Raw genomic sequence first — 23828 nt, forward strand, 5'->3', positions numbered from 1 at the left:
CTGTGACATATTACGTAAAGTGGTAAAGTAGATTTTAATATCAATTGATATACAATCTGAAATTTTTTGGCACCTTTAGGACTTTCTTGCTAAATATCATTCATTTTGGATTGAAAATGGGGAAAAAAAAAAAACTGGAGTAGTGGAGCAGTCAAGATTTTCTGTGCTCTGGCTCCACTCCAGCTCCAGGCAAAAACCTGCAGCTCCACTGCTCCGCGCTCCAGCTCTGGGCTCCGCTCCAAAGCCCTGGATGCAACGTCACTTTTGGAACATAGTGTCTCTATGTTTTTTGGCAAAAGGCTATTTGGTGAGAATTTAGAGCAACTCTCAATGTGTCAATACAACACATGCAACAGGTATTTAGAAACCACTCCCAGGAAGAGCACACACTGCTGAAAAGCACTATCCTGCTAATTAGAATGTCCCCAAAAATGCAGAAGTCACATCTGAGGGAACACTCCTGGGAACACGAGTAGAGTTAACTGAAAAAAACAGTTTAAAAAATGCTTCTTTTTTGACTTTTTATACTGTTTTTAAAAAAAAATGTCGATGCATTTTTAAAAAAAATAAAATTTCCACCAGCTACAGGGCTGACTGGAAAACTGAAATTTTTTTGGTGAAAATTGCTGACGTATTGTTATCAAAAAATTTGGGAAGATTTGAAGGGCAGTTGACAGGCAAGGATAGAAAATGTGGGTAGCCCAATGTGCAGCTAAGCACGGGATGGACTAAGGTAATTTGAATATTTGATTTAAAATGTCTTTGGGGAAAAAAGTTGGAAAATTCTGTGCAACTCTACACATAAGCATCATCTCATGGAAAGCTTCCAGGACCACAGAAGCATGCTTGGTCCTGCTTCAGTACAGGGGCTGGACTGGATGGCTTTTCAAAACCCCTTCCTGCCCTACATAGCTATGATTCTATAATTGTCCCAGGCAGGGGTAATCTGTGGGCCAAATCCAGACCACCAGACACTTTTGTACAGACCCCGAAATCTTTTTATTTACTTATCATCATTATCGTTATTTATTATTACTTTCTCTGGAGTCTGGACCTTGACTATACCTTGACCAAGAAATGTGGACCTTGGCAAAAAATAATTCATTAACCCTGGTCCCAGGGAACTCTCCAGAGAGCAAATAAGTAGTGTCTGAGGGAGCCCCACCGAGAACATCACACGAGACAGACTCACTTGTGCTCATTTCTAAATGCTGGAGAATTTTTCAAATAGAGAATCCCTCACATTCTTGGAATGACTGGAGCAGGAGCTTCTAATTTAGATTCCCCTCTCATGCCCAGCAGCGGCTGGTTTGGAGGGCAGTAGCTGATCCAGCCTTGAGCTATATGCAAGGCTTTATGGCATTTAAATCCTACCTTCTCCTTTGAATACTTTGCCCCGAATTCTCACCACTCCACCTTTTCCCCAAAGCCTGAACCTTCAGAAAGTATGTGATGGCTTTATTGATGCTAATATTCTTATGTCATCAGGAAAAAAAATAACAGTCTATCAAACCAAATGACTCCAGTTGGCAATAAGAACATGTTTACATTGTGACACAGGTAAGTAAATTGGTGTTTATTAGAATTGTACATAGAGGTTAAACAAATGCTACAGAGAAACACAGCAACCAACAACGATGAAGCAAAAAAATTATAATGAACTGAAGCCTATTCCGCAATGCTTTGCAAGATCATATCAAACATCAAACAGGAACCTATGGAATTAGTTAACAATTAGCTGTGTGTATCTTCTGCAGAAGGAGCACCTATAATAGAGTGTCGTGTTGTGGGATTTTAAATAATCCCCTTGGACTGTGGGAGAGCCAGCCTTGCAACAGGAGTTTTGCAACAAAAATAGTGCCCCAAACACATCTACCTTGTCCCAGCTGCTCTTCCAGTGATTCCCAAGGTACTTCACACCAAGATTTTCAAAAGTGAGCAGTGATTGAATGCCTCAATTTTGAGGTGTCCAATATGAGTGATGAATACTTGGAGCTATATTTTAGCTCCAAGGTGACCAACAATCTCAGTGGCATAACTCTCAGCCTTAACAAAGGCTGAATGTGAGAGCTAAAAATTACTCAAGAGCTATATTTTTAGTTATGTACATTTGTTACAACCTAAGTTTTATGCTTCAGCATTTGTGCTGTAAATAATTTACAGTAATTATAGAAGTGGGATAACAACAGGCATTTATAGAGAAGTCAATTTAGATCTTAGATGAGAGATATTCCATGTAATGAGGGACAGTAGAATTGAATACTCACTGGGCATTTTGTGTAAGGCAATCAGAGTCACCCCACACAAAGTTAAACTAGCATTCCAGGTGAAAAAATGTGCAAGCTCTCCAAAACATGTAGCAGACATGCGTGCTGCTGAAGGATCCACTGGAGAGTAGGAAGAAAAGGGAAATTGAAGCTCACACACAATTAAGGCAAAGTCAGTCCGCAAGTTCTTCAGAAAATCCATTGCAGGCAAGGGGAAAGCAATTGTCATTTATCATCAGAATATGGGAATGAAGCTTCTCTTACAGCTAGATTCAGCCTGCATTGGATAAGCTCCCAAGGCCCTAAGCTTGGCCTTTCACACCTTTAGTACCTATAGGCAGCCTGATTGATGTAACCAGATGCAGACCAAGATGCACTCCGATTGTAAAAATCAAAGAAAAGGAAAGATAAAAGAGAATCCTAACATATCAGCCTCAGAGAGAAGCTTCTGCCTGATTTCCAGGGTGCTAAACACTCACAAATCCCACTGAAGTTAATGGTAGCTGGAGGTGCTCAGCGCCTTTCAAAAATCAGGCCACTTCTCTTTTGCAGAGGACACTCCCTTTTCTCCTTAATATCGGCACTTGTCTTGTGTGCTGTTAACAAAATAAACTAGTGGATGTTAAACTCATTCATTGTGATGAGATGGTGAGAGGGAAATAACTCCAGGAAAGGGGTAGCAGGAAATTTGGTATCTTAGCCAGTCAGGCACTGCTGGATACATTCCCATATACACTGCTGAAGTCTTCCAACTGGTTGGCTCCTTCAGTTCTTCAAGATCTAAGAGCAAAAAGGAGAAGCTGAGTGCAAGAACTGGGTGCTGCACAGAAAATGGCATTACAGAGGCCACTGGAGCAGATATAAGCATAGAAGGAGTGGGATGCAAAAGCTTAGCTAGTCTTATCTAATCAAAAGTGACAATAAAGCAGTCGTGTACAGTGAAGCATGTGTATATATCATCAGAAAGAGAGAACCATTTCTGATCTCATTGCAATGGCAGAGGCCACGCATTTTATCTTATGTTTGTGCCTTTTATTTCAAGCTAGCTACCAAACAAAAGAAAATTAAAAAATAAATCTAGTTCCTTTTAGGTTGGCAAAAAATATAGTACAGTATCTTAAATTTAGACTTTTCATACTGCTTTTGACCCCCAAAAATCTTCACAAGCAGGAATCACTTCACCCACCACTGCAATGCTGCCACATCTAGGCTGGAATGTGGCATCTGCTTAACAATGCACAGCAACACTACACCACAGGCATGGGTGGCAGGTTTATAGAAATTTTGGTGGTACCCAACCCCCCCCCCAACTTTGCCCCCCAATTCCATCCCCCTCCTGCCTAAGGCTCTGGAAGGGAGTTTGGGTGGGGGGAGGAGGTCTGGGGTGCAGGCCCTGGGCTAGGGATTAGGGTGCAGGAGGGGTGCAGGATGCAGGCTCTGGGATGGAGTTTGGGTGTGGGAGGGGGTCTGGGGTGCAGGCTCTGGGATGGAGTTTGGGTGCTGGGCGCAGGCTCCGGGCTGGGGCAGGGGGTGGGGGTGCAGAAGGGGGTGAGGGGTGCAGGCTCTGGGATGGAGTTTGGATGTAGGCTGTGGGCTGGGGCAAGTGGTGGGGATGCAGGAGGGGGTGAGGGGTCAGGCTCTTGAATGGAGTTTGGGTGCAGGCTCTGGGCTGGGGCAGGGGGTAGGTGTGCAGGAGGGGGTGAGGGGTGCAGGCTCTGGGATGGAGTTTGGGTGCAGACTCTGTGCTGGGGGTGGGGGCATAGAAGGGGGTGAGGGGTGCAGGCTCTGGGAGGGAGTTTGGGGGCAGGAGGGGTGTGTGTGTGAAGGGGGAGGGGGTGCACGCTCTGGGAGGGAGTTTGGGGATGGGGGGTGCAGGGGTCAGGGCTGTGGGGCTGAGGATGAGGGGTTCATGATGCAGGAGGGGGCTCAGGGCTGGGGCAGAGAATTAAGGTGCATGGGGATGAGGGCTCTGGCTGGGGATGAGGGGTTCATGATGCAGGAGGGAGCTCAGGGCTGGGGCAGAGAATTAGGGTACGGGGGGTGATGGCTCTGGCTGGGACTGGGGTTGAGGGGTTTGGGGCATTGGAGAGGCTCAGGGCTAGGGCAGAAGGGCAGGGTAAGGGCAGGGTAAGGGCAGCCTGCCCTGCCATTAGTGGATGGAGGGCGGGCACTAGGACCCTGCGGCAGCAGTTGATGCTGGGAGCCGGCAGAGCAGAGTCAGTGTGAGCTGCAGGCTCTGGGGACCCGGGGAGGTGAGCAGGGACAGCAAGTAGGGGTCGGGGGAGGCGCATGGGGGTGGCAGGCGGGGCCGGGGGAGAGACCTGGCCCCAAACATTGGTGGAGCCAGGCCCTAAATATTGGTGGAGCCCAGGCACCACGAGTGTGTATAACTTGCTGCCCCAACCACAGGTTAGTACAGGAAATGAGGAGGAATATTGTATCCAGCTGATACTGAAGAAGATACTAACCATGTGTAACAGCTACTTCATTCACTAATCAAGCCAGGTTTCTGCTTGATTTGACCAACTAAAATCAAGAATAACATAGCTGATGTTCGAAGTACCTTAGTTCGAACTTACCTCGGTCCAGACGCGGCAGGCAGGCTCCCCCGTCGACTTCGCGTACTCCTCTCGCCGAGCTGGAGTACCGCAGTCGACGGCGAGCACTTCCGGGTTCGACTTATCTCATCCAGACAAGACGCGATAAGTCGAACCCAGAAGTTCGATTTGCTTGCCGCCGAACTACCGGGTAAGTGTAGATCTACCCCCAGTCATGCTAACCCTGGAAAAAGTGGCACTCACCTAGAAGAGCTTCTCATAGCACTGGTCACAGTGGACAATGTCACGATGAATGAATATTTTATCCAGGAGGTCTCCCATTGCCTTATGGCAAATCCCACACTGTGGAAATAAAAACAGGGAGTTGGATGGTTACCAGAGCCCTATTTAGAAGCATATATAGGAAGAGGATTGAGAAATTAGTGGCAATCTCTGTAATTTTTAAGTGAATTTAAAGCTGGTGAAAGGTGCTGGATTAATGGCCCTGAAGTCTAAAAACCTCTGCTTCTGTAAAGAACAGGTAAGCACAAGCCATATCACAGCAAGCTCCCCATATACACCTCATCACCTCAGTGTGCATCAACCTTGAGGAATGTATATCAACTTCAGGAAGAGAGGGAATGTCAGTCTCCATAACACATCCAAAACTCGGCTTCTCTGCTTGGAATGCTAATTGTGTAGTCGACTTTTTAATGCAGACAATAGTCAACTGTGAACTAAGGCCACTAGCTAAATTCACCTTACCCACTAGATAGCAACAAGTTTCAGTCACTATTGGATATGAAATAGTGATCTACTATTTCAAACCCTCTGAGCCATCCGATGCCTGACAATCACTGTTTGTATGGTCAATTTGCTGTTTAATTTCACTGGATTATAAAATCAGTTCAATCAACATGATAACAAAGGGATCTTCTAGCTCAATAATTAGTTTATACAATGGCCCAAGATAATTTTTGTGGGCACTTCCAAAATCTGTGGCCACATGACTTCCTACTCCAAGATGGACCCAGATCTCTTTTAATCTGCTTTTAATCTGAAAGTCTGAACAAATATTGCCTTATGATCACTTTCCCAGCCACAAGTCCCCTCCAGTTCCATTACATAATAATGTCCCTTACCCTAAAGCAGTATTCATGGCAGTAAACGTTGAGATGTTCTATCATTATCTTAGGACAGTCTCGGATCTCATGGCCACAGTAAGTGCAGACACCTTCACATGACCTGTGGGGTTGGAGAGGAAAGGACTCGAATCACAACATCACCACACCTCAATAACACAAACAGTTCCTGTCTCTGAGTAGGAGCAAAGGCAATCTTAGATCTAACACCAGCACTACCATGCAGTACAAAAGTGGACATCTATCCATATGTCTTGGCCATGCCAAGAGCCGATACAGAAGCATCCGTGGTGTAGCAGGATTGCCAGAGTTCAAGGGCAAAGATTCCTATGTATTTACTCCAAAGCAGCATGGCAGCAGGAAGCACTGTTTTAATACCACCCCCAGTAACTATGGCTGATGCTCTTTAGTCTCCTTGGACAGTTCTAAGCTTCATTACCAGGAAGCCAAAGAAAAGGACATTATTTTACTGAACACCTACATATGATATAAAAGATCATATACAGTAAAGCCTTAAAGAATGTTTCTGTATAACAGGGATCGGCAACCTTTGGCACGCGGCTCGCCTGGGTAAGCACCCTGGTGGCCGGGCCGTTTGTTTACCTGCCGGGTCCGCAGGTTCGGCCGATCATGGCTTCCACTGGCTGTGGTTCACCGCTCAGCCCGCGCCGCTTCCCACAGCCCCCATTGGCCTGGAGCGGCGAACCGCGGCCAGTGGGAGCCGCAATCAGCCGAACCTGCGGACACGGCAGGTAAACAAACCGGCCCGCCAGGGTGCTTACCCTGGTGAGCCACGTGCCAAAGGTTGCCGATCCCTGCTGTATAACATCCCCTTGCAATCACCCCAGCGCAATGAATTTTCCTACCTCTGGGAGGTGCTGCTGTGCAGGTAGCTTGCTCTCTCTATGTCAGACAAATCAACCAAGCTGTCACTGGAGAAGAGAGGGAGGGAGGAATCATTACTTGATAGTCACATGTAGGAGCGGAACCATTAATCATCAGTGCAGAGCATCCAAAAATTCTAATTGGGTCACAGTTCTGCTGAGCAACTTACCAGGTGCCTCTTTACTGACAACAGTGTCATCCCTTGCCAATTAAATATCAATAGACATTTTCTTAAAAGTGAGTGCTGTGCTAGTGAAAGGCAGCAAAGTGTCATCACCACAGACTGAATTTTCCCTTTATGCTCAGGGCACATACTGCATAAGGAGCAGCAGAGCACAAGCTTTCCCTGCTCGGGCACCAATGTGCCTCACTCCCAACCCAAAGGGACCACTCTGATGGTGAGACAGGGTAGTTTAGGCTCTATGGCCCACCTAGTGCCTGGCCTCTCTGCTAAGTATGCTAACGAGGGTGCTAACCAAAGTATATGATTTTGTGACCTGGACGGAGATTATGTATGTGAAGTTGCACTCTATATAATGTTATGAAAATATGCTAATGTAACTGGAATATGCCTTATGCAAAAGATCTCTTGTAAGGTATCATTACAAAGCTTATAATCTACTGAGTGTGATCATCCTATTTGTATAAATGTACCACTCTTGTATCTGAAACTAGAAATATGAAATATAACTCTGAGGGCCTATTGTAATTTTGCAAAGTGTGGGCCATTAATGGTGGTTTGGAATCTTGATGACTCCCATTAACCAGGACAATTGACTGCAGATGGCTCTGTTTTACCTGTAAGTCTTTCTGTAAAGATGTCTGCTGGCAAGTGGATAATGAAGTCTTACAGTGACGTGTGATCATGTCACCTGAACTGGAATCCATCTCTAACCTAGTGCTTTTCCATTGAGAAGGGGGGCGGGGTGGGAACCCAGAGGGACAAAGGATTCCCACCTTATGCAAAAGATATATAAATGGGTGGAACAGAACAAAGGGGGCCATCATGAGAAATCCCCTAGCTACCACCTGAACTGGAACAAGGGCTGTACCAAGGGAAAGGATTGTGCCCAGACTAGGAAAGCATCCAGTCTATGAAAGAAATGTATTGAAACATCTTTCAGGATGAGATATTATCTGTACTCAGTTGTATTACTGTATTATGCTTAGATTTAGCAACAGAGGGTCCTGTGGCACCTTTAAGACTAACAGAAGTATTGGGAGCATAAGCTTTCGTGGGTAAGAACCTCACTTCTTCAGATGCAAGTAATGGAAATTTCCAGAGGCAGGTATAAATCAGTATGGAGATAACGAGGTTAGTTCAATCAGGGAGGGTGAGGTGCTCTGATAGCAGTTGAGGTGTGAACACCAAGGGAGGAGAAACTGCTTCTGTAGTTGGATAGCCATTCACAGTCTTTGTTTAATCCTGATCTGATGGTGTCAAATTTGCAAATGAACTGGAGCTAAGCAGTTTCTCTTTGGAGTCTGGTCCTGAAGTTTTTTTGCTGTAAGATGGCTACCTTTACATCTGCTATTGTATGGCCAGGGAGGTTGAAGTGTTCTCCTACAGGTTTTTGTATATTGCCATTCCTGATATCTGACTTGTGTCCATTTATCCTCTTGCGTAGTGACTGTCCAGTTTGGCCAATGTACATAGCAGAGGGGCATTGCTGGCACATGATGGCATATATAACATTGGTGGACATGCAGGTGAATGAGCCGGTGATGATGTAGCTGATCTGGTTAGGTCCTGTGATGGTGTTGCTGGTGTAAATATGTCTACAGTATGTATTAGATATGTCTACACCAGCAACACCATCATCTCCTCCCTTGGTGTTCACACCTCAACTGCTAGCAGAGCATCTCACCCTCCTTGATTGAACTAACCTTGTTATCTCCATACTGATTTATACCTGCCTCTGGAAATTTCCATTACTTGCATCTGAAGAAGTGAGGTTCTTACCCACGAAAGCTTATGCTCCCAATACTTCTGTTAGTCTTAAAGGTGCCACAGGACCCTCTGTTGCTTTTTACAGATTCAGACTAACATGGCTACCCCTCTGAGGCTTAGATTTGCATGTTTTATTTGATTTTGCTTGGTAATTCACTTTGTTCTGTCTGTTACTACTTGGAACCACTTAAATCCTACTTTCTGTATTTAATAAAATCACTTTTTACTTATTAATTAACCCAGAATATGTGTTAATACCTGGGGGGAGGGGCAAACAGCTGTGCAGATCTCTCTATCAGTGTTATAGAGGGTGAACAATTTATGAGTTTACCCTGTATATGCATTATACAGGATAAAACGGATTTATTTGGGTTTAGACCCCACTGGGAGTTGTGCATCTGATGGTTAAAGAAAAGAACACTTCTGTTAGCTGCTTTCAGGTAAACCTGCAGCTGTGGGGCAAGTAATTCAGACCCTGGGTCTGTGTTGGAACAGACGGGTATGTCTGGCTCAACAAGACAGGGTGCTGGATTCCTGAGCTGCCAGGGCAGGAAAGCAGGGGCAGAAGTAGTCTTGGCACATCAGTTGGCAGTTCCCAAGGGGGTTTCTGTGATTCAATCCGTCACAATGTATACAGCAAAAGCTGTGTACAGGCTGGCTTACCCAGCTAGCTTGAATCCAACTAGGTGGATAACTGAAGAGAGCGCAGTGCGGGCTTCATAATGGGCAAGCGTTAGCATCTGTGCCAAGCCCATGCTATACAGTCTGAAGCCCATGCTGTGCTGCCTTCCCTGCTATTGTTACCTGCACTATTGTTACCTGGATTCAGCTTAGTTCAGACAGGCTAGCTTGTGCACAGCTTTTGTTGTGTAGATATATCATGAGACCAGTAACTATCTGGCATTGGCCACTGGACAGACTGGGGTGAAATTCTGGCTTCACTGAAGTCTGTGAAAAAACTCCCATTGATTGCAGTGCAGCCAGGATTTCACACAAGGCGTCCTATTAACATTTTAGGATATTATTAATATTGATTATAGTATAACTCCCAATACCTACCCAACGTGATAGGCACTCCACAGACAAATAAAAGACACAATCCCTGCCCTAGTGAGCTTCATGTTTGTTTACTTTCTTGAAGACATTTGTGTTAGAAATACTGTGGGCACCCGAGTGAATGCTAATATGCCAAATATAAAAGCACATCTCTAAGTCACTGAGATCTGCTTTTGAGACCAGAATAGCTAGAAGCTGACAATGGTAACATTGCTGTGGCCAGCGGGTTATAAACTCTAGCGCTGTACTGAGTGAGGATAAAAGCACAGCAAGCATGCATTTTAACAAGATGTTAATGTTTACCAGGTGAGCATAAATAGAAAGCAAAGAGAGCCAAATATCGCTCTCAATAACACTGGTGAGAATCTGGAATAACTTCACTGACTTTAAACAAAATTGAAAACACATTGTGAGTTTTGGCTTGAAAATAGATAATTTTCAATAAAAAATGGTCCTATTTTTGACAGAAAACCCACAACAAATCTGTTTTCACACCAAATCTAACCACTTTTGCAAATATGCAATGAAGCCCAACAGCATCAAACACTGAGGTTTTGGAATTTCAGTGCGACTGTTTCACTACCCTAACCCAACAGACTCAGTTCTGCATCTCCACTGTGGAGTGAGTCATGGATTGCTCATACCTGCTGTCGCGTGGAGATAACTCACGGCTGTTTACATACTCCTTCACAAAGAGGATCCCTTTGCTAGAGAAGGGTGGAGACAGTAACAGAAACATTCACATCAGAGGAGTCAGGAACTAATGGAAGTGTGAGAGAGACAATGTGTGTGTGCGCACATGCGTGTGCATGGCAAGGGGGAAGGTGGGATGCAGTTGCTACTGGATTATCACTGAAATCTCAATTTACATTCAGTTTGGCCATTTCCAACAATCTCAGGATTTAATAGCCATTAGCTCTCTCTTGCTCTCTCTGTCCTTTAACATTAAAAACCTTAGTGATACTTAAGAATGATTGTCATTGCTAATTGATGGTTATCCTTTGTGCTGATTTTCTTGCAGATCAGGAAACTGAACCTCCTTGCACTTGTCCCCCTCTCCCCACACACACTTTGTAATGCTCTCTTCAAAGTGACCTGCCCCTCCCCACCATGTGTCTGTACCTCTGTCACAGATCCTACACAAGACATCATTCCTGCCAGCACACTCCCAGAGCCTGTGAGAATGAGCTAATCAGAGGTCTAGTTCAAGTAACCCATCTTTCTCCATGGTTCATTTTCATGGCTGCCTTTGGGCTACAACTAATCCTTTCTTCTTATGTGATCAAATTAAGCTGTGTTCCAGCTAAGGAAAGAAAAGCAGAGCCTTTTTCTTTTGCATAGACTCTTCCAGAGCCAGCATCTCAGATGAGCACTCTCTGCTTGCATAGTGATATTATCATAAACAGTGTGGCACTATACCAGGGCACTCCAACACTAGCCAACAGACGCCCACATTGGCATCTTAGCAGGAGCTTGAAAGCTGCAGATAATTTGCATTAAATGGACTGATTTCAGCTTTAAGGTGCAGCCTGTAGAGACTACATGTGCCAGCATGCAGTACCCTGGCTTGGCCAAGTTTATCCGACTAGGGCACTGTGGCCCTGCAGGCCAACCTTCTATAATAAAACTACGGGTGCCTATATGCTACACTGGCCCCCTGCAGCTGTATTTTGGCCTTGCCTACACTATGCAATGCCTTTGCAGAATCACCCCTCCTCAAAAATGAGTCCAGTTTGACGGACTGGCCTGTGACCCAAATGGAATCAGAGCGTTCCAATCCGGGGCTAAGTGAGCAGGGCAGGAAGGTTTGCAAGCTGCCTCATTTTATTAGGTCATTCCATATTTCAGAGCTCAAAGTATTTATCAGCCACATGAAACAGAACAGGTGAAGTCTACTCAGTGGGCCAAATTCTAGCTTTATCTTCTATCTCTAAGGTGCCTGTCACCACATTATCTAAGCACAGTGTATACTCATAGGGCTCCCATTTCACTGCAGTAAGAGCCATTCACATGCATCAAGGACAGGATTTGGCTCTCTGTGGGGATCTGTGCATGAGAAGAGAATTGCTCAGGATAACAAACACAGGGTAAGTCTTCTCCACTCTTTACCTTGCAGTGCTGGGGTTGGATTTGTATCCCACAGCTGATGGACTGTGGTACTGAGAGCTGGCAGTAGACATGGAGATCCTCTCACTTGAAGCTGAGGGAAACCTGGCAAGAGAGGGAAAAGGCTACAAACACCTGGAACCTGAATTGCAGCAGGTGTCAGGTCTGTATGCTAGGGGAGAATGGATAAGCAAGAACACAAGGACATTGTTTCAAAGGTGTGGGACAATATTAAGTCCCTCAGTTGCATGAAATAGCATCCTGATTCATATTTTGTCACAGGTAACATAGGCTCATGTCCCTTCCCACACCTGACACACACAACATCTTAGGGCATGGCTACACTTGCGAGTTAGAGCGCATTAAAGCAGCCCAGTGCGCTCTAACTCATGACGCGTCCACACTGGAAAGGCACGTAGAGCGCTCTGACTCCGCAGCTAGAGCACTCCTGGTATTCCACCTCGGCAATCATGTTGATGCGCCCCCGCTGGAGTGCCGTGGCACCAGTGTGGATGCCCTGGTCTGTTAATGCGCTCTGATCAGCCTCCAGAAGTGTCCCACAATGCCTGATCTAGCCACTCTGGTCACCAGTTTGAACTCTACTGCCCTGCCCTCAGGTGACCAACCGTCAGACCCACCCTTTAAATTCTCTGGGAATTTTGAAAATCCCCTTCCTGTTTGCTCAGCCAGGCGTGGAGTGCTCTCAGTGCATCTTTCCAGGTAACCATGCCTCCACGTGCCAGGCGATCCCCAGTATGGAGCAATGGCGATATGCTGGACCTCATCATTGTTTGGGGGGGAGGAAGCTGTCCAGTCCCAGCTGCACTCCAGACGTAGGAATTACGATATCTTCGGGCAGATATCAAGGGCCATGATGGAAAGGGGCCATGACTGGGACACTCTGCAGTGCAGGGTTAAAGTGAAGGAGCTGCGGAATGCCTACCACAAAACCCGCGAGGCAAACAGCTGCTCCGGTGCTGCCCCGGCGACCTGCCGTTTTTACAAACGGCTGGACGCGATACCTGGGGGTGATCCCACCTCCACTCCAAGTACCACCATGGACACTTCAGAGCCCAGTCCAACAAAGCAGGAGGAGGAGGAGGAACAAAGCAGGAGCGAGGGTGCTGAAGAGGAGGAAGACACCCCGGTGTCCCTATATGCATGCAGCCAGGAGCTGTTCTCAAGCCAGGAGGAAGGTAGCCAGTCGTGGTTGCCAGTGCTTGGGGAAGGACAAACACCAGAGGAGGTTCCTGGTAAATGGCTTTTATTTTGGGAAGGAAGCAGGCTCTTGGAGCGAGGAGGGTTAGGGCTGCATGCATGCCTAGATGCATAAGAGGGCATTGATGTGCTCTCTCACATCGCGGTAATCGGCCTCAGTGATCTCTTCAAAGGTGTCAGCCAGAACTTGGGCAATGCACTTGGGCAGGTTTCGTGGGAGAGCCACTGTGGTCCTTGTCCCAATCAGGCTAACATGTCCACGCCACTGTGCCGTGAGGGGTGGGGGGACCACTGCTGCACACAGGCAAGCTGAATATGGGCCAGGGCGGAAGCCGCATTGTAGTAGAAGACCCTCCCTTGCTTCCTAGGTCACCCTCAGCAGCGAGATATCTTCCAGGATGAACTCCTGTGGAAAATGTGGGGACAGTGTTGAGTATAGGGGCCCCCTGCAGCTGTTGGCTCTCCCCAAGGCAGAGGACAATACAGCCATGAAAGAATCAGTCCCCCTTAACCCTGTGCTTACTCACCATTTTGGGGCTCCCAGGGGTTATGTGCACTCGCTTTGGGACGGGCAAATTATGCTATTGTGTAGACTGTGCTTGCCTTCCTTAGGTACGGGGGAATCATTGTTCTGTCTGGTGTGAACAATGCTGCCTCTGTTAAGTGTTGCATTTTGCCTTTACAGATGCAACCTTGAGATCTCAGTCATCCATGTTATCACTGGCTGAGAGGCTGCAAAGAATCAGGAAGAGGCCATGTAGAAGCAAAGAGCACATGCTGCATGAAGTCATGCAGCAGTCCCTTAATGAAAATCAAAAAGTGCAGGAGTGGCGGGAGAGTGAAAGGCGGGTCCGCCAGCAGAATGAGGATCACCGTCACCAAAGCATGGAGCGGCTGATAAGCATCATGGAGCGCCAAGCGGACTCGATCCAGGTGCTCGTAGCCATGCAGGTGGAGCACTATGCGCCCGTCTGCGCCTGCAGCCCTTATCCCAAAACACTTTCCCTTGTGCCCCCATGTCACCTCCAACCCACTTTACCCAGCATCCCGGTTCTTATCTCCACCAGCTGCCTCCAACACCTGTAGCTTCACCACCCAGCCCTGAAAACTACGACCTTTACCCACTGCACTCAACCCCCATCATCATGCAGTATAGCCATCCTGAAGTGCAGCACTCATTGCACAGCACTCCAGACAGGACAGCTGAGTATGATAACAGGACATACGCAAATCTGTGATTGTACCATTCCCGACCCCACCCCCTTGCCCTTTCTGTTTCCCAAGCAGTTGTGTTTCTTTTCAATAAATGGATTTTTTTGCTTTGAAAACATTCTTTATTATTGCATAAAGTAAAAGATACCTTAGCCCAGGAAAGAAACAGGCACTGCAAGTGAGTGTATCATACATAGCAAACACAGATTACTACTCATATTGGAACCACTGCACTTCACTCCCCTGCATTACACAGGAGACATTACTGGTGGCTTTCAGCCTCAAATTGCTCCCTCAAGGCATCCCTAACCCTTGCAGCCCCGCGCTGGGCCCCTCTAATAGCCCTGCTCTCTGGCTGTTCAAATTCAGCCTCCAGGTGTTGAACCTCCGAGTTTCATTCCTGAGTGAATCTTTCACCTTTCCCTTCACAACTGTTTTGGCGGGTACAGCACGCAGATATAACCGTGGCGATGCTGTTATCGATCAGGTCCAGCTTCCCATACAGAGAGCTCCAGCGGCCCTTTAAACGACCAAAAGCACACTCCACAGTCATTCTGCACCGACTCAGCCTGTCGTTGAACCGCTCCTTGCTGCTGTCAAGGCTCCCTGTGTAGGGTTTCATGAGCCACGGCATTAAAGGTTAAGCTGGGTCTCCAAGGATCGAAATGGGCATTTCGCCTTCCCGTCCGGTGATCTTCTGGTCTGGAAAAAATGTCCCGGCTTGCAGCTTCCTGAATAGGGGAGTGTTCCGAAAGATGCATGCGTCATGCGTTAATGTCAATGAAATGCCCTCGGTGATCCACAAGCTCCTGGAGAACCATAGAGGAATAGCCCTTCTGATTAACATACTCGGAGGCTAGGTGGGCTAGTGCCAGAATTGGAATATGTGTCCCATCTATCACCCCTCTGCAGTTAGGGAAACCCATTTGTGCAAAGCCAGCCATAATGTCATGCACGTTACCCAGAGTCATGGTTCTTCTGAGCAAGATGCGATTAATGGCCCTGCAAACTTGCATCAACACGATTCCAATGGTCGACTTCCCCACTCCAAACTGGTTAGCGACCGATTGGTAGCTGTCTGGAGTTGCCAGCTTCCAGATTGCAATAGCCACCCACTTCTCCACTGTCAGGGCAGCTCTCAATCTCTTGTCCTTGCGCCACAGGGTGGGGGCGAGCTCCTCACACATCCCAGACTTGCATGACGATGTGATCCCACCACTCAGTGCTTGTTTCCTGAACCCAAAAGTGCTGTTCCACGGTGGTGAGCGTGTCCATGAATGCCACGAGCAATCTTATGTCATATGCATTACTCGAGTCGATATCATCATTGGAGTCCTCACTTCACTTTGGATCTTAAGGAATAACTCAACTGCCAAACGTGATGTGCTGGCAAGACTCATCAGCATATTCCTCAGCAGGTCGGGCTCCATTCCTGCAGACCGAAAGGGAAGACAGAGCGCGCAGTACAAAAAATGTTGAAAGATGGCGCCAATTGTGGATGGAAGAAGAGGGATTGCCGGGATGCATCACGGGGGATTGGGACAGGACCCAGAATGCCCCGCCGCCCTCTTCCCACAAGCCATAGCGCCAGAATGGGATAGCTGCCCACAATGCACCGCTCCCAATGCTGCTGCAAGTGCCGCAAATGTGGAAATGCCAGTGCGCTTGCAGCTGTCAGTGTGGACAAACTGCAGCCATTTCCCTACTGCGCTCTACGAAGGCTGGTTTAACTCAAAGCGCTCTACATTTGCAAATGTAGCCACGCCCTTAGAGAGAGGAGTAGCTTCTCAGAGGATTAATCCTGGGGCAGTCAACTAAGGGAGGGTCAACTAAGAACTTCAAAAGACCAAAGGTCATATAGAATCAAGTAGCTATCTCTGAGATGGGAGAGCCATGGCCAAGTGGACAACCAGCACAAAACACTGTACAACAGGAGAGGGAGGGGAACTACCTGGCCAGGTCCTTGGCCCAAATTTTTAGCCTTAGAAAAAGAATGCAGTGGGACTATAAGTTCCCATAGAGAGTAGAGTGGACCATGGTTGTTATGACGTTACCAGAAATAGCCATGCCTAGCAACCTGTATGAAACATAACTAATCTGCCTTAGAAGGATAAAGGGCAGAGTTGATCCTGCCTAGAGTCAAACCTTATGGCTCTAGGATATCTAGGAATTCCATGACTGATTTTCATACCTATATGAAGTACCTTCTGGGTGTAAACTACAGATCCGATACTCACAGCCTGCAGGGCATGCACCCTACAGAGTGTCATGCTGTGCTTGTATGGGCTTAAATTCTGGAAAGTACTGTAAAAAAATCCATACACTGAATGAACTGCCACCTTCAACAGGTCATTGGCAATTCTGGAGCCAATTTGACTGATCATTGGCTTTCTAGAGATAGTGTACTGTGCGTTTTGCACTGCTCATGGAAAGTCCACAAATGGAATGGCAAAGAATCTCCATCAAGCATCGTGTAGATGAGGACATATCACAGCCCCATCCTGTGTAGCATCTGCCGGTAACAATTAATCCAGATTAAAGATAGTCCTGTGCATCCCAGTGGCTACAAATGGTTCTTGTAATTGCAATCATTTTCCAGAGAGTGAGCGATCACATCACCTTCATGACATCTCTCTGCCTTGAACTGGAGGTTAAATATCTCAACTCTGCTTCTGGGCTCCCATCCCAAAGCAGCTGACTGCAGGCTTTTCACATGGCCGTCACCAGCCCCATCCCTTTACCTTCTGGTGTTATACTCTGTGCTGTCCATGTAAAATGGCATGCTGTGACTTCCCTGTGACATAGTTACAATGCTGTCTCTAGAATGGGAGTAGTGTCTGTTTGTGGCAGGGTGTACCTGCCCTGCAGTGGCCTGCAGAGATTAACTGCGCATTGCAGGCCAAGGAGGCCACACCTCTCTGCCTCAGCAGGCTGCTGAAGGGGAAGGACATAGATTGCAGGCTCTCTCTCTCTGGAGCTGCTATTTGCCCTGACCACAGAGCCAAGGCGCATCATGCCCCAGATGGATTCCAGGCTGCCTGCAGAATCCAAAGAAGGAACTGGGCAATCAGCAGCTGCACTGGCTGAGGACCCCAGAGATCATGGGGAACTGTAGACCAACACCAAGGAAGACAGGATAGGAAACAGCTCAGGGTACTTAGACATTGCTCTGGTTGGAGAACCAGGGAACAGGTCAGCATGTTTCGGGGGGATCCCCACTGACTCAGTGGCAAGCACACTCGCCACTGCCAGAGCCCTGGGTTGGGACTCGGAGAAGCAGGGAGGACCCGAGTCCCCCTATCCCAAGCGCCATACACCCCTAGAAGGCACTCCACTTCTGTAACAGGCCAATAGGCCAACACAGCCACACAGAGGTGGGCTACTCTATTGACTCCAGCCATTGAGCCACACAGACCCATGAGGAAGGGTACCTTTATTGACTCCAGCCACTAGGATGCACTACCTCGTGTTATAGTCAGGGTCACCAGCATAGGACCTAACTGGCTGCGGTACATCCTTTCCCTTTCTTTGGACCAGATGGGACCTAACACCCCATGACAGGGGGTACCTACACTGTTATAAAGGATCAATACAGCCTCAGAGAATGAATATTAATGTGTGATGAAGAATCCACAAACATTCTGAATACTCATTATACTTCCTCATCCCCATGTCCCCAAAACTGAAATTGAAATCCCCAAAACACATTGATTTAAAACACAATCCAGCTAACGGCAATGCCCATGACTGCTGCCAGGGGTTCAATAGGAACAGGCCCACTATGCTCAAGGTATTGAATGAACCAAGTGATAGCACTCTATTTGGCCTCGCAAATAAGGGTTTCATCCTGCTGGCTCCTTACCTTTGCATATTGGGGTCGAATTCATTGTGCCCTCTGGCTCTAGGACTCTCGTATCTGGTGTCCCTGGGGCTGCTTCTCCCTTCATAACCTGGGACAGTTCTGTTAAGGAAGCAAGAAAGCCCAGTAATAGCTCTAGGACATGACATGTAGCAATTCAGGTATCGGGTCAATTCCAAATATTTTGGCTCAATGGAGATATTTTAATGTAGCTCCCTTTCTGCCCTTCCCTGCTTCACACACCTGAGTTCTGCAATGCAGCAAAGGTCCGAAGGCCATGTAACCAGTTCCTGCAAGAGCTAACGCTAATGCTTGATTACTAAGTTGAGGCTTCTCTTGCATAGCTGCCTGGAAATTGACCTGTCTTGAACTCCGCTGGATCTCCTGGCGCTCACAACAAATATCACTGCACCATCTGCAATTCCCAACTGCTGACTTGGGGGGTGACAAGCTGACTATGGGCTTGGCAACCTATGCATGTCAAGCAGTCCATGTATTGACAGAGTATGTATTTCTCCAGCATAGATCTGACTTCAAACTGCAAGAAAAACTCTATTTTTCAGACAACACAACATTCCATAGTTCTATTTCTTACCATATAAGTGCTTTGGGACACAGACTGTGTCTGTGTTTGTACAGCACCTGTATTAATAACAGCACCACATAGTTCTTACATAACACTTCCCTCCAGTAGATCTAAAAGCACTTGACAAAGGAGATCAGTATCATCTCCATTCTACGGATGTGGAAACTGAGGCACAGAGTGGTGAGCTGACTTGTCCAAGCTCACCCAGCAGGCCAGCAGCTGAGCCAGAAATAGAAACCCAGGTCTCCAGAGTCCCAATCCACTGCTCTAGGCACTAGGCTGCACTGCCTCCTAGGCACTCTGATCCCGATTGGGTCCTCTTGGTATAACTTGGTATATAAGTCTAACTATTAAATTATGATAAAAAATTAATGGTGAATTAAAGAATGAAGGAAGGTGAGACTAAGGCCGTAGAGAAATGAATAGCTCTCTGGCCTCTACATGTGATGCCCTTGCTCTGTGCACTGTGACATATTCCCTCTGAGTCCCAGTGGTGTAAAGCAGATCAGCAATGCAGCACTGCTCTAAAACACAGCAAACTGACCTCCTGGCATCGCACTCTGCCAGAGTGGTGAGGAGAGACCACAATCTGGGGATATCTCATGCATTTTGTTGTTGGTATTTATTTATTTATAATACAAAAATGCCTATGGGCTACAACTAAGACCAAGGCCCCATTGTGCTAGACTCTGTGCAATCATAGCAAGAGACAGTATTGGCCCTAAAGAGTTTATAGTCCAAAGAGACAAGACAGACATGGGTGGGAGAAATGAAGTATTATTATGCCCATTTTATAGATCAGGCGCTGAGGCACAGAGAGAGGAGATGATTTGCCCAAGGACACATAAACATAATGAGATAAAGCCATGAATCATAGGGCTAGAAGGGACTGCAAGGGTCATCTAGTCTAACCCCCTGCCAAGATGAAAGAAAGGTCAGGCTGGCCACCTAGGAAGAGAACCTCACCTTCTCTTCTTTTGCTGAGGAGCTGGAGATCAGAGACTCTTGTTGGCTAAGGGCACAGCTACATTCCCAGAAAACACCCGAGCACTACAGAGTAGGGCACGCCAAAGCTAGGAATTGAACCAGGAACCTTTAAACCTTCAGTCCAACGCTCATCTAATGGAGCTACTTCGGCTCACATCTCCCAAATCCCAGTCCAATGTCTGACCCTTGCTGCATTCTGTAACACTACTCCATGTTACTGCTGCCAATCGGTACAAAACAGGCTCCCATAGCCTGTTCTTCGATTACAGACCACAGTCTACATGATGCCTGGGCCTGGGCATAAGACTCAACTTTGCTTTCAGATCCCTAGCCACACAGTAGCTTACTCTAAGTATCTCAATGGTCTTTCAATGACCATTCCCAACTCCCTTACCTTCTGGTATTGTATACTTGGTTGTCCAGCTATGATGGGATCCTCTGACTGAGTTCTGACATGCTGGTGTTGTATTGTTGGCGGTTCAGATATGAAGGCATCACATGACAGGTCTCTATCATGCTGAAAGTACTCTGTCTAGAGTGGGAGTTGGACCTGTTAAATATTAGTGTCACTGCAGCCTGTAAAGTCCCTCAGAGAATGAATTTATTTGCTATGCTTAGCTTTGCAACAGTTAACCCATAAAGAGTCATAGTCTACATTTACTCCCACAATTGTAGAGATGAACTTCCCAACACAGTACGTGGATGCAAAATTCAGTAGTGCTATTAGTGATGCTCTGATTAACCTGGTGCCAAGGAATTAAACACGATCAAGCACATTCCGGGAGTAAAATCCTTGCTCTCTTTTCATTATTAATAGATGTATACAATCATACAGAGGGAGTTTTGCCATTGACACTAGTGGAGTCAGGATTTCATCGAGGGTATGTATCAATTCATGGAAACAACAGGGGATGAGGAGCCAAGATCCATCCAAGACAACAAGCAAGGCGTTGATCCCACCGACTCCTTACTTTTCTGAGTTCAGGTCAGGCTCCTTGTGCCTCCTGGCTTGAGGACTCTCCTGACTCATCTCTCTGCTGCTCGAAGTTCTCTCTTTGTAATCTGGAGCAATTCTGGTAAAGCAGGAAAATGCCTATGAATGTCTTCAGCACTTGCATCTGAACCGGTCAGGGATCAGCTCAGTGCACTGAGAAAAAGGGGTCAAACCAGGTTATTTAAAGAGTGGTAAGTAGCTGCTGTGGCAAAGCACCTTTTTGGCCTCACCAGCCTGCACTATTTTTAGCCTTGGTGAGAAGGACTTGGGGTAAAACAGTCCCTCTTGGTTGCACAGGGGCAGTCCGTCCTTCTCTCAGCCAGTGTTATGGGCTTGTTTTTCTGTCTACGTGGTTGGACTGCTTGGGTCGGCAAACAGTGCACCCTTGATAGGCCATCAGCATTGCCATGCTTGATTCCAGACCTATGATGTACTCTGAAGTGTAAAGGTTGTAGCAACAGGAACCACCTTGTTACTCTTTTCAGAGTAGCAGCCGTGTTAGTCTGTATCTGCAAAAAGAACAGGAGTACTTGTGGCACCTTAGAGACTAACAAATTTATTTGAGCATAAGCTTTCGTGGTCTACAGCCCACTTCTTCAGATGCATAGACTGGAACATATAGTAAGGAGATCTATATACATACAGAACATGAAAAGGTGGAAGTAGCCATATCAACTCTAAGAGGCTAATTAATTAAGATGAGCAATTATCAGCAGGAGAAAAAAAAACTTTTGTAGTGATAATCAAGATGGCCCATTTCAGACAGCTGACAAGAGGTGTGAGGATACTTAACATGGGGAAATAGATTCAATCTGTGTAATGACTCAGCCATTTCCAGTCTCTATTCAAGCCTAAATTAATGGTATCTGTTTGCTTATTAATTCAAGCTCAACAGTTTCTCGTTGGAGTCTTTTTTTGAAGCTTTTCTGTTGCAAAATTGCCAGCTTTAAGTCTGTTACTGAGTGACCAGAGAGGTTGAAGTGTTCTCCTACTGGTTTTTGAATGTTATGATTCCTGATGTCAGATTTGTATCCATTTATTCTTTTGCGTAGTGACTATCCGGTTTGGCCAATGTACATGGCAGAGGGGCATTGCTGGCACATGATGGCATATATCACATTGGTGAAGGTGAACGAGCCCCTGATGGCATGGCTGATGTGATTAGGTCCTATGATGGTGTCACCTGAATAGATCTGTGGACAGAGTTGGCATCGGGCTTTGTTGCAAGGATAGGTTCCTGGGTTAGTGTTTTTGTTGTGTGGTGTGTGGTTGCTGGTGAGTATTTGCTTCAGGTTGGGGGGCTGTCTATAAGCGAGGACTGGTCTGTCTCCCAAGATCTGTGAGAGTGAGGGATCATCTTTCAGGATAGGTTGTAGATCTTTGATGATGCGCTGGAGAGGTTTTAGTTGGGGGATGAAGGTGATGGCTAGTGGCGTTCTGTTATTTTCTTTGTTGGACCTGTCCTGTAGTAGGTGACTTCTGGGTACTCTTCTGGCTCTGTCAATCTGTTTTTTCACTTCAGCAGGTGGATATTGTAGTTTTAAGAATGCTTGATATAGATCTTGTAGACATTTGTCTCTGTCTGAGGGATTGGAGCAAATGCGGTTGTATCTTAGACCTTGGCTGTAGACAATAGATTGTGTGGTGTGTTCTGGATGGAAGCTGGAGGGGTGTAGGTACGTATAGTGGTCAGTAGGTTTCCGGTATAGAGTGGTGTTTATGTGACCATCACTTATTAGCACAGTAGTGTCCAGGAAATGGACTGCTAGTGTGGATTGGTCTAGGCTGAGATTGATGGTGGGATGGAAATTGTTGAAATCATGGTGGAACCATGCCCCTCCCCATGATATACCCAAGGTATTTGGCTTCTACTAGCCCATTTATGCATTTGGAGGGATTTACAGTCAGCCCCGCCTTCCTCAGGGTGTCCAGGACTGCTTCCACCTTCTCCAAGTGCATACCCTCAATGAAATCCTGACTCCACTAGTGTCAATGGCAAAACTCCCTCTGTATGATTGTATACATCTATTAAGGGCTTCTTTTCCATGGGTCCAGATGATGAAGATGTCATCAATGTAGCATAAGTAGAGTAGGGGTGTTAGGGAACGAGAGCTGAGGAAGCGTTGTTCTAAGTCAGCCATAAAAATGTTGGCATACTGTGGGGCCATGCGGGAGGAACAGAACTGGGTGTTCTTCTCTGACCAGGAATGCTCTGTCCTATTTCTTCCAGACTGGTTGGGGCCAATTCTGTATTGCCTCTAACTTATTTAGCTGGGGCTTCACCATGCCCCTCCCCACGATATACCCGAGGTATTTGGCTTCTACTAGCCCAATTGCGCATTTGGAGGGATTTGCAGTCAGCCCTGCCTTCCTCAGGGTGTCCAGGACTGCTTCCACCTTCTCCAAGTGCGTCTCTCAGTCTGGGCTATGTATAATGACGTTGACGAGATAGGAGGCCGCATACCTGTCATGTGGACGCAACAGCTTATCCATGAGACGTTGGAAAGTTGCGGGAGCCCCATGTAAACCAAAAGGGAGGACAGTGTACTGATACAGTACCTCTGGTGTTGAAAAGGCTGTCTTCTCTTTGTCGGCCTTGGCCAGGGGGATTTGCCAATAACCCTTGGTCAGGTCAAGGATGGACAAAAATTGTGCTTTTCCCAATTGGTCAATTAGCTCATCTATCTAAATTGGGACACTTCATTCAGTTTCCGGAAATCCTTGCAGAACCTCATACTGCCATTGGGCTTAGGTACTAGGACAACTGGACTGGACCATTGGCTATGAGACTCTTCAATGACTCCTAACTTCAGCATTTTCCTGACTTCTTTTCACCTCTGGTATCTGGTATGGCTTAATATTCACCTTCACTCCAGGATCTGTGAGGATGTGATGATGAACCTTGGTAGTCCTGCCTGGCTTTTCTGAGAATACGTCTTGGTTGCGTTTGACCATGTTGATCACTTCAGTTCGTTGGTCAGGGATCAATTCCGGGGATATTCTCACTTGGCCGTGCCAGTTGCTTTCG

At 46.7% G+C, this 23828-nt stretch overlaps 1 protein-coding gene across 6 annotated transcripts in view; it reads right to left on the reverse strand.

The window, feature by feature from the left end:
• Window positions 1-1193: 1193 nt before the first annotated feature.
• Window positions 1194-23828, reverse strand: part of ZNF185 (zinc finger protein 185 with LIM domain) — a 108784-nt gene continuing 86149 nt past the window's right edge. For 5 of the 6 annotated variants that reach the window (XM_034782508.1, XM_034782510.1, XM_034782511.1 and 2 more), the window contains 7 exons: window positions 18237-18335; window positions 11948-12049; window positions 10483-10545; window positions 6813-6878; window positions 5947-6049; window positions 5069-5167; window positions 1194-3047 (listed from right to left, as the gene is read on the reverse strand). In XM_034782508.1, the coding sequence (XP_034638399.1) occupies window positions 5069-5167; window positions 5947-6049; window positions 6813-6878; window positions 10483-10545; window positions 11948-12049; window positions 18237-18335 (532 nt within the window). In that variant the 3' untranslated portion in view covers window positions 1194-3047. The remainder of the gene's footprint in view (window positions 3048-5068; window positions 5168-5946; window positions 6050-6812; window positions 6879-10482; window positions 10546-11947; window positions 12050-18236; window positions 18336-23828) is intronic. The other variant, XM_034782512.1, reaches the window with a different exon arrangement.

This window comes from Trachemys scripta, chromosome 9, assembly GCF_013100865.1.
Source record: "Trachemys scripta elegans isolate TJP31775 chromosome 9, CAS_Tse_1.0, whole genome shotgun sequence".
NCBI classification, from domain to species: Eukaryota; Metazoa; Chordata; order Testudines; family Emydidae; genus Trachemys; species Trachemys scripta.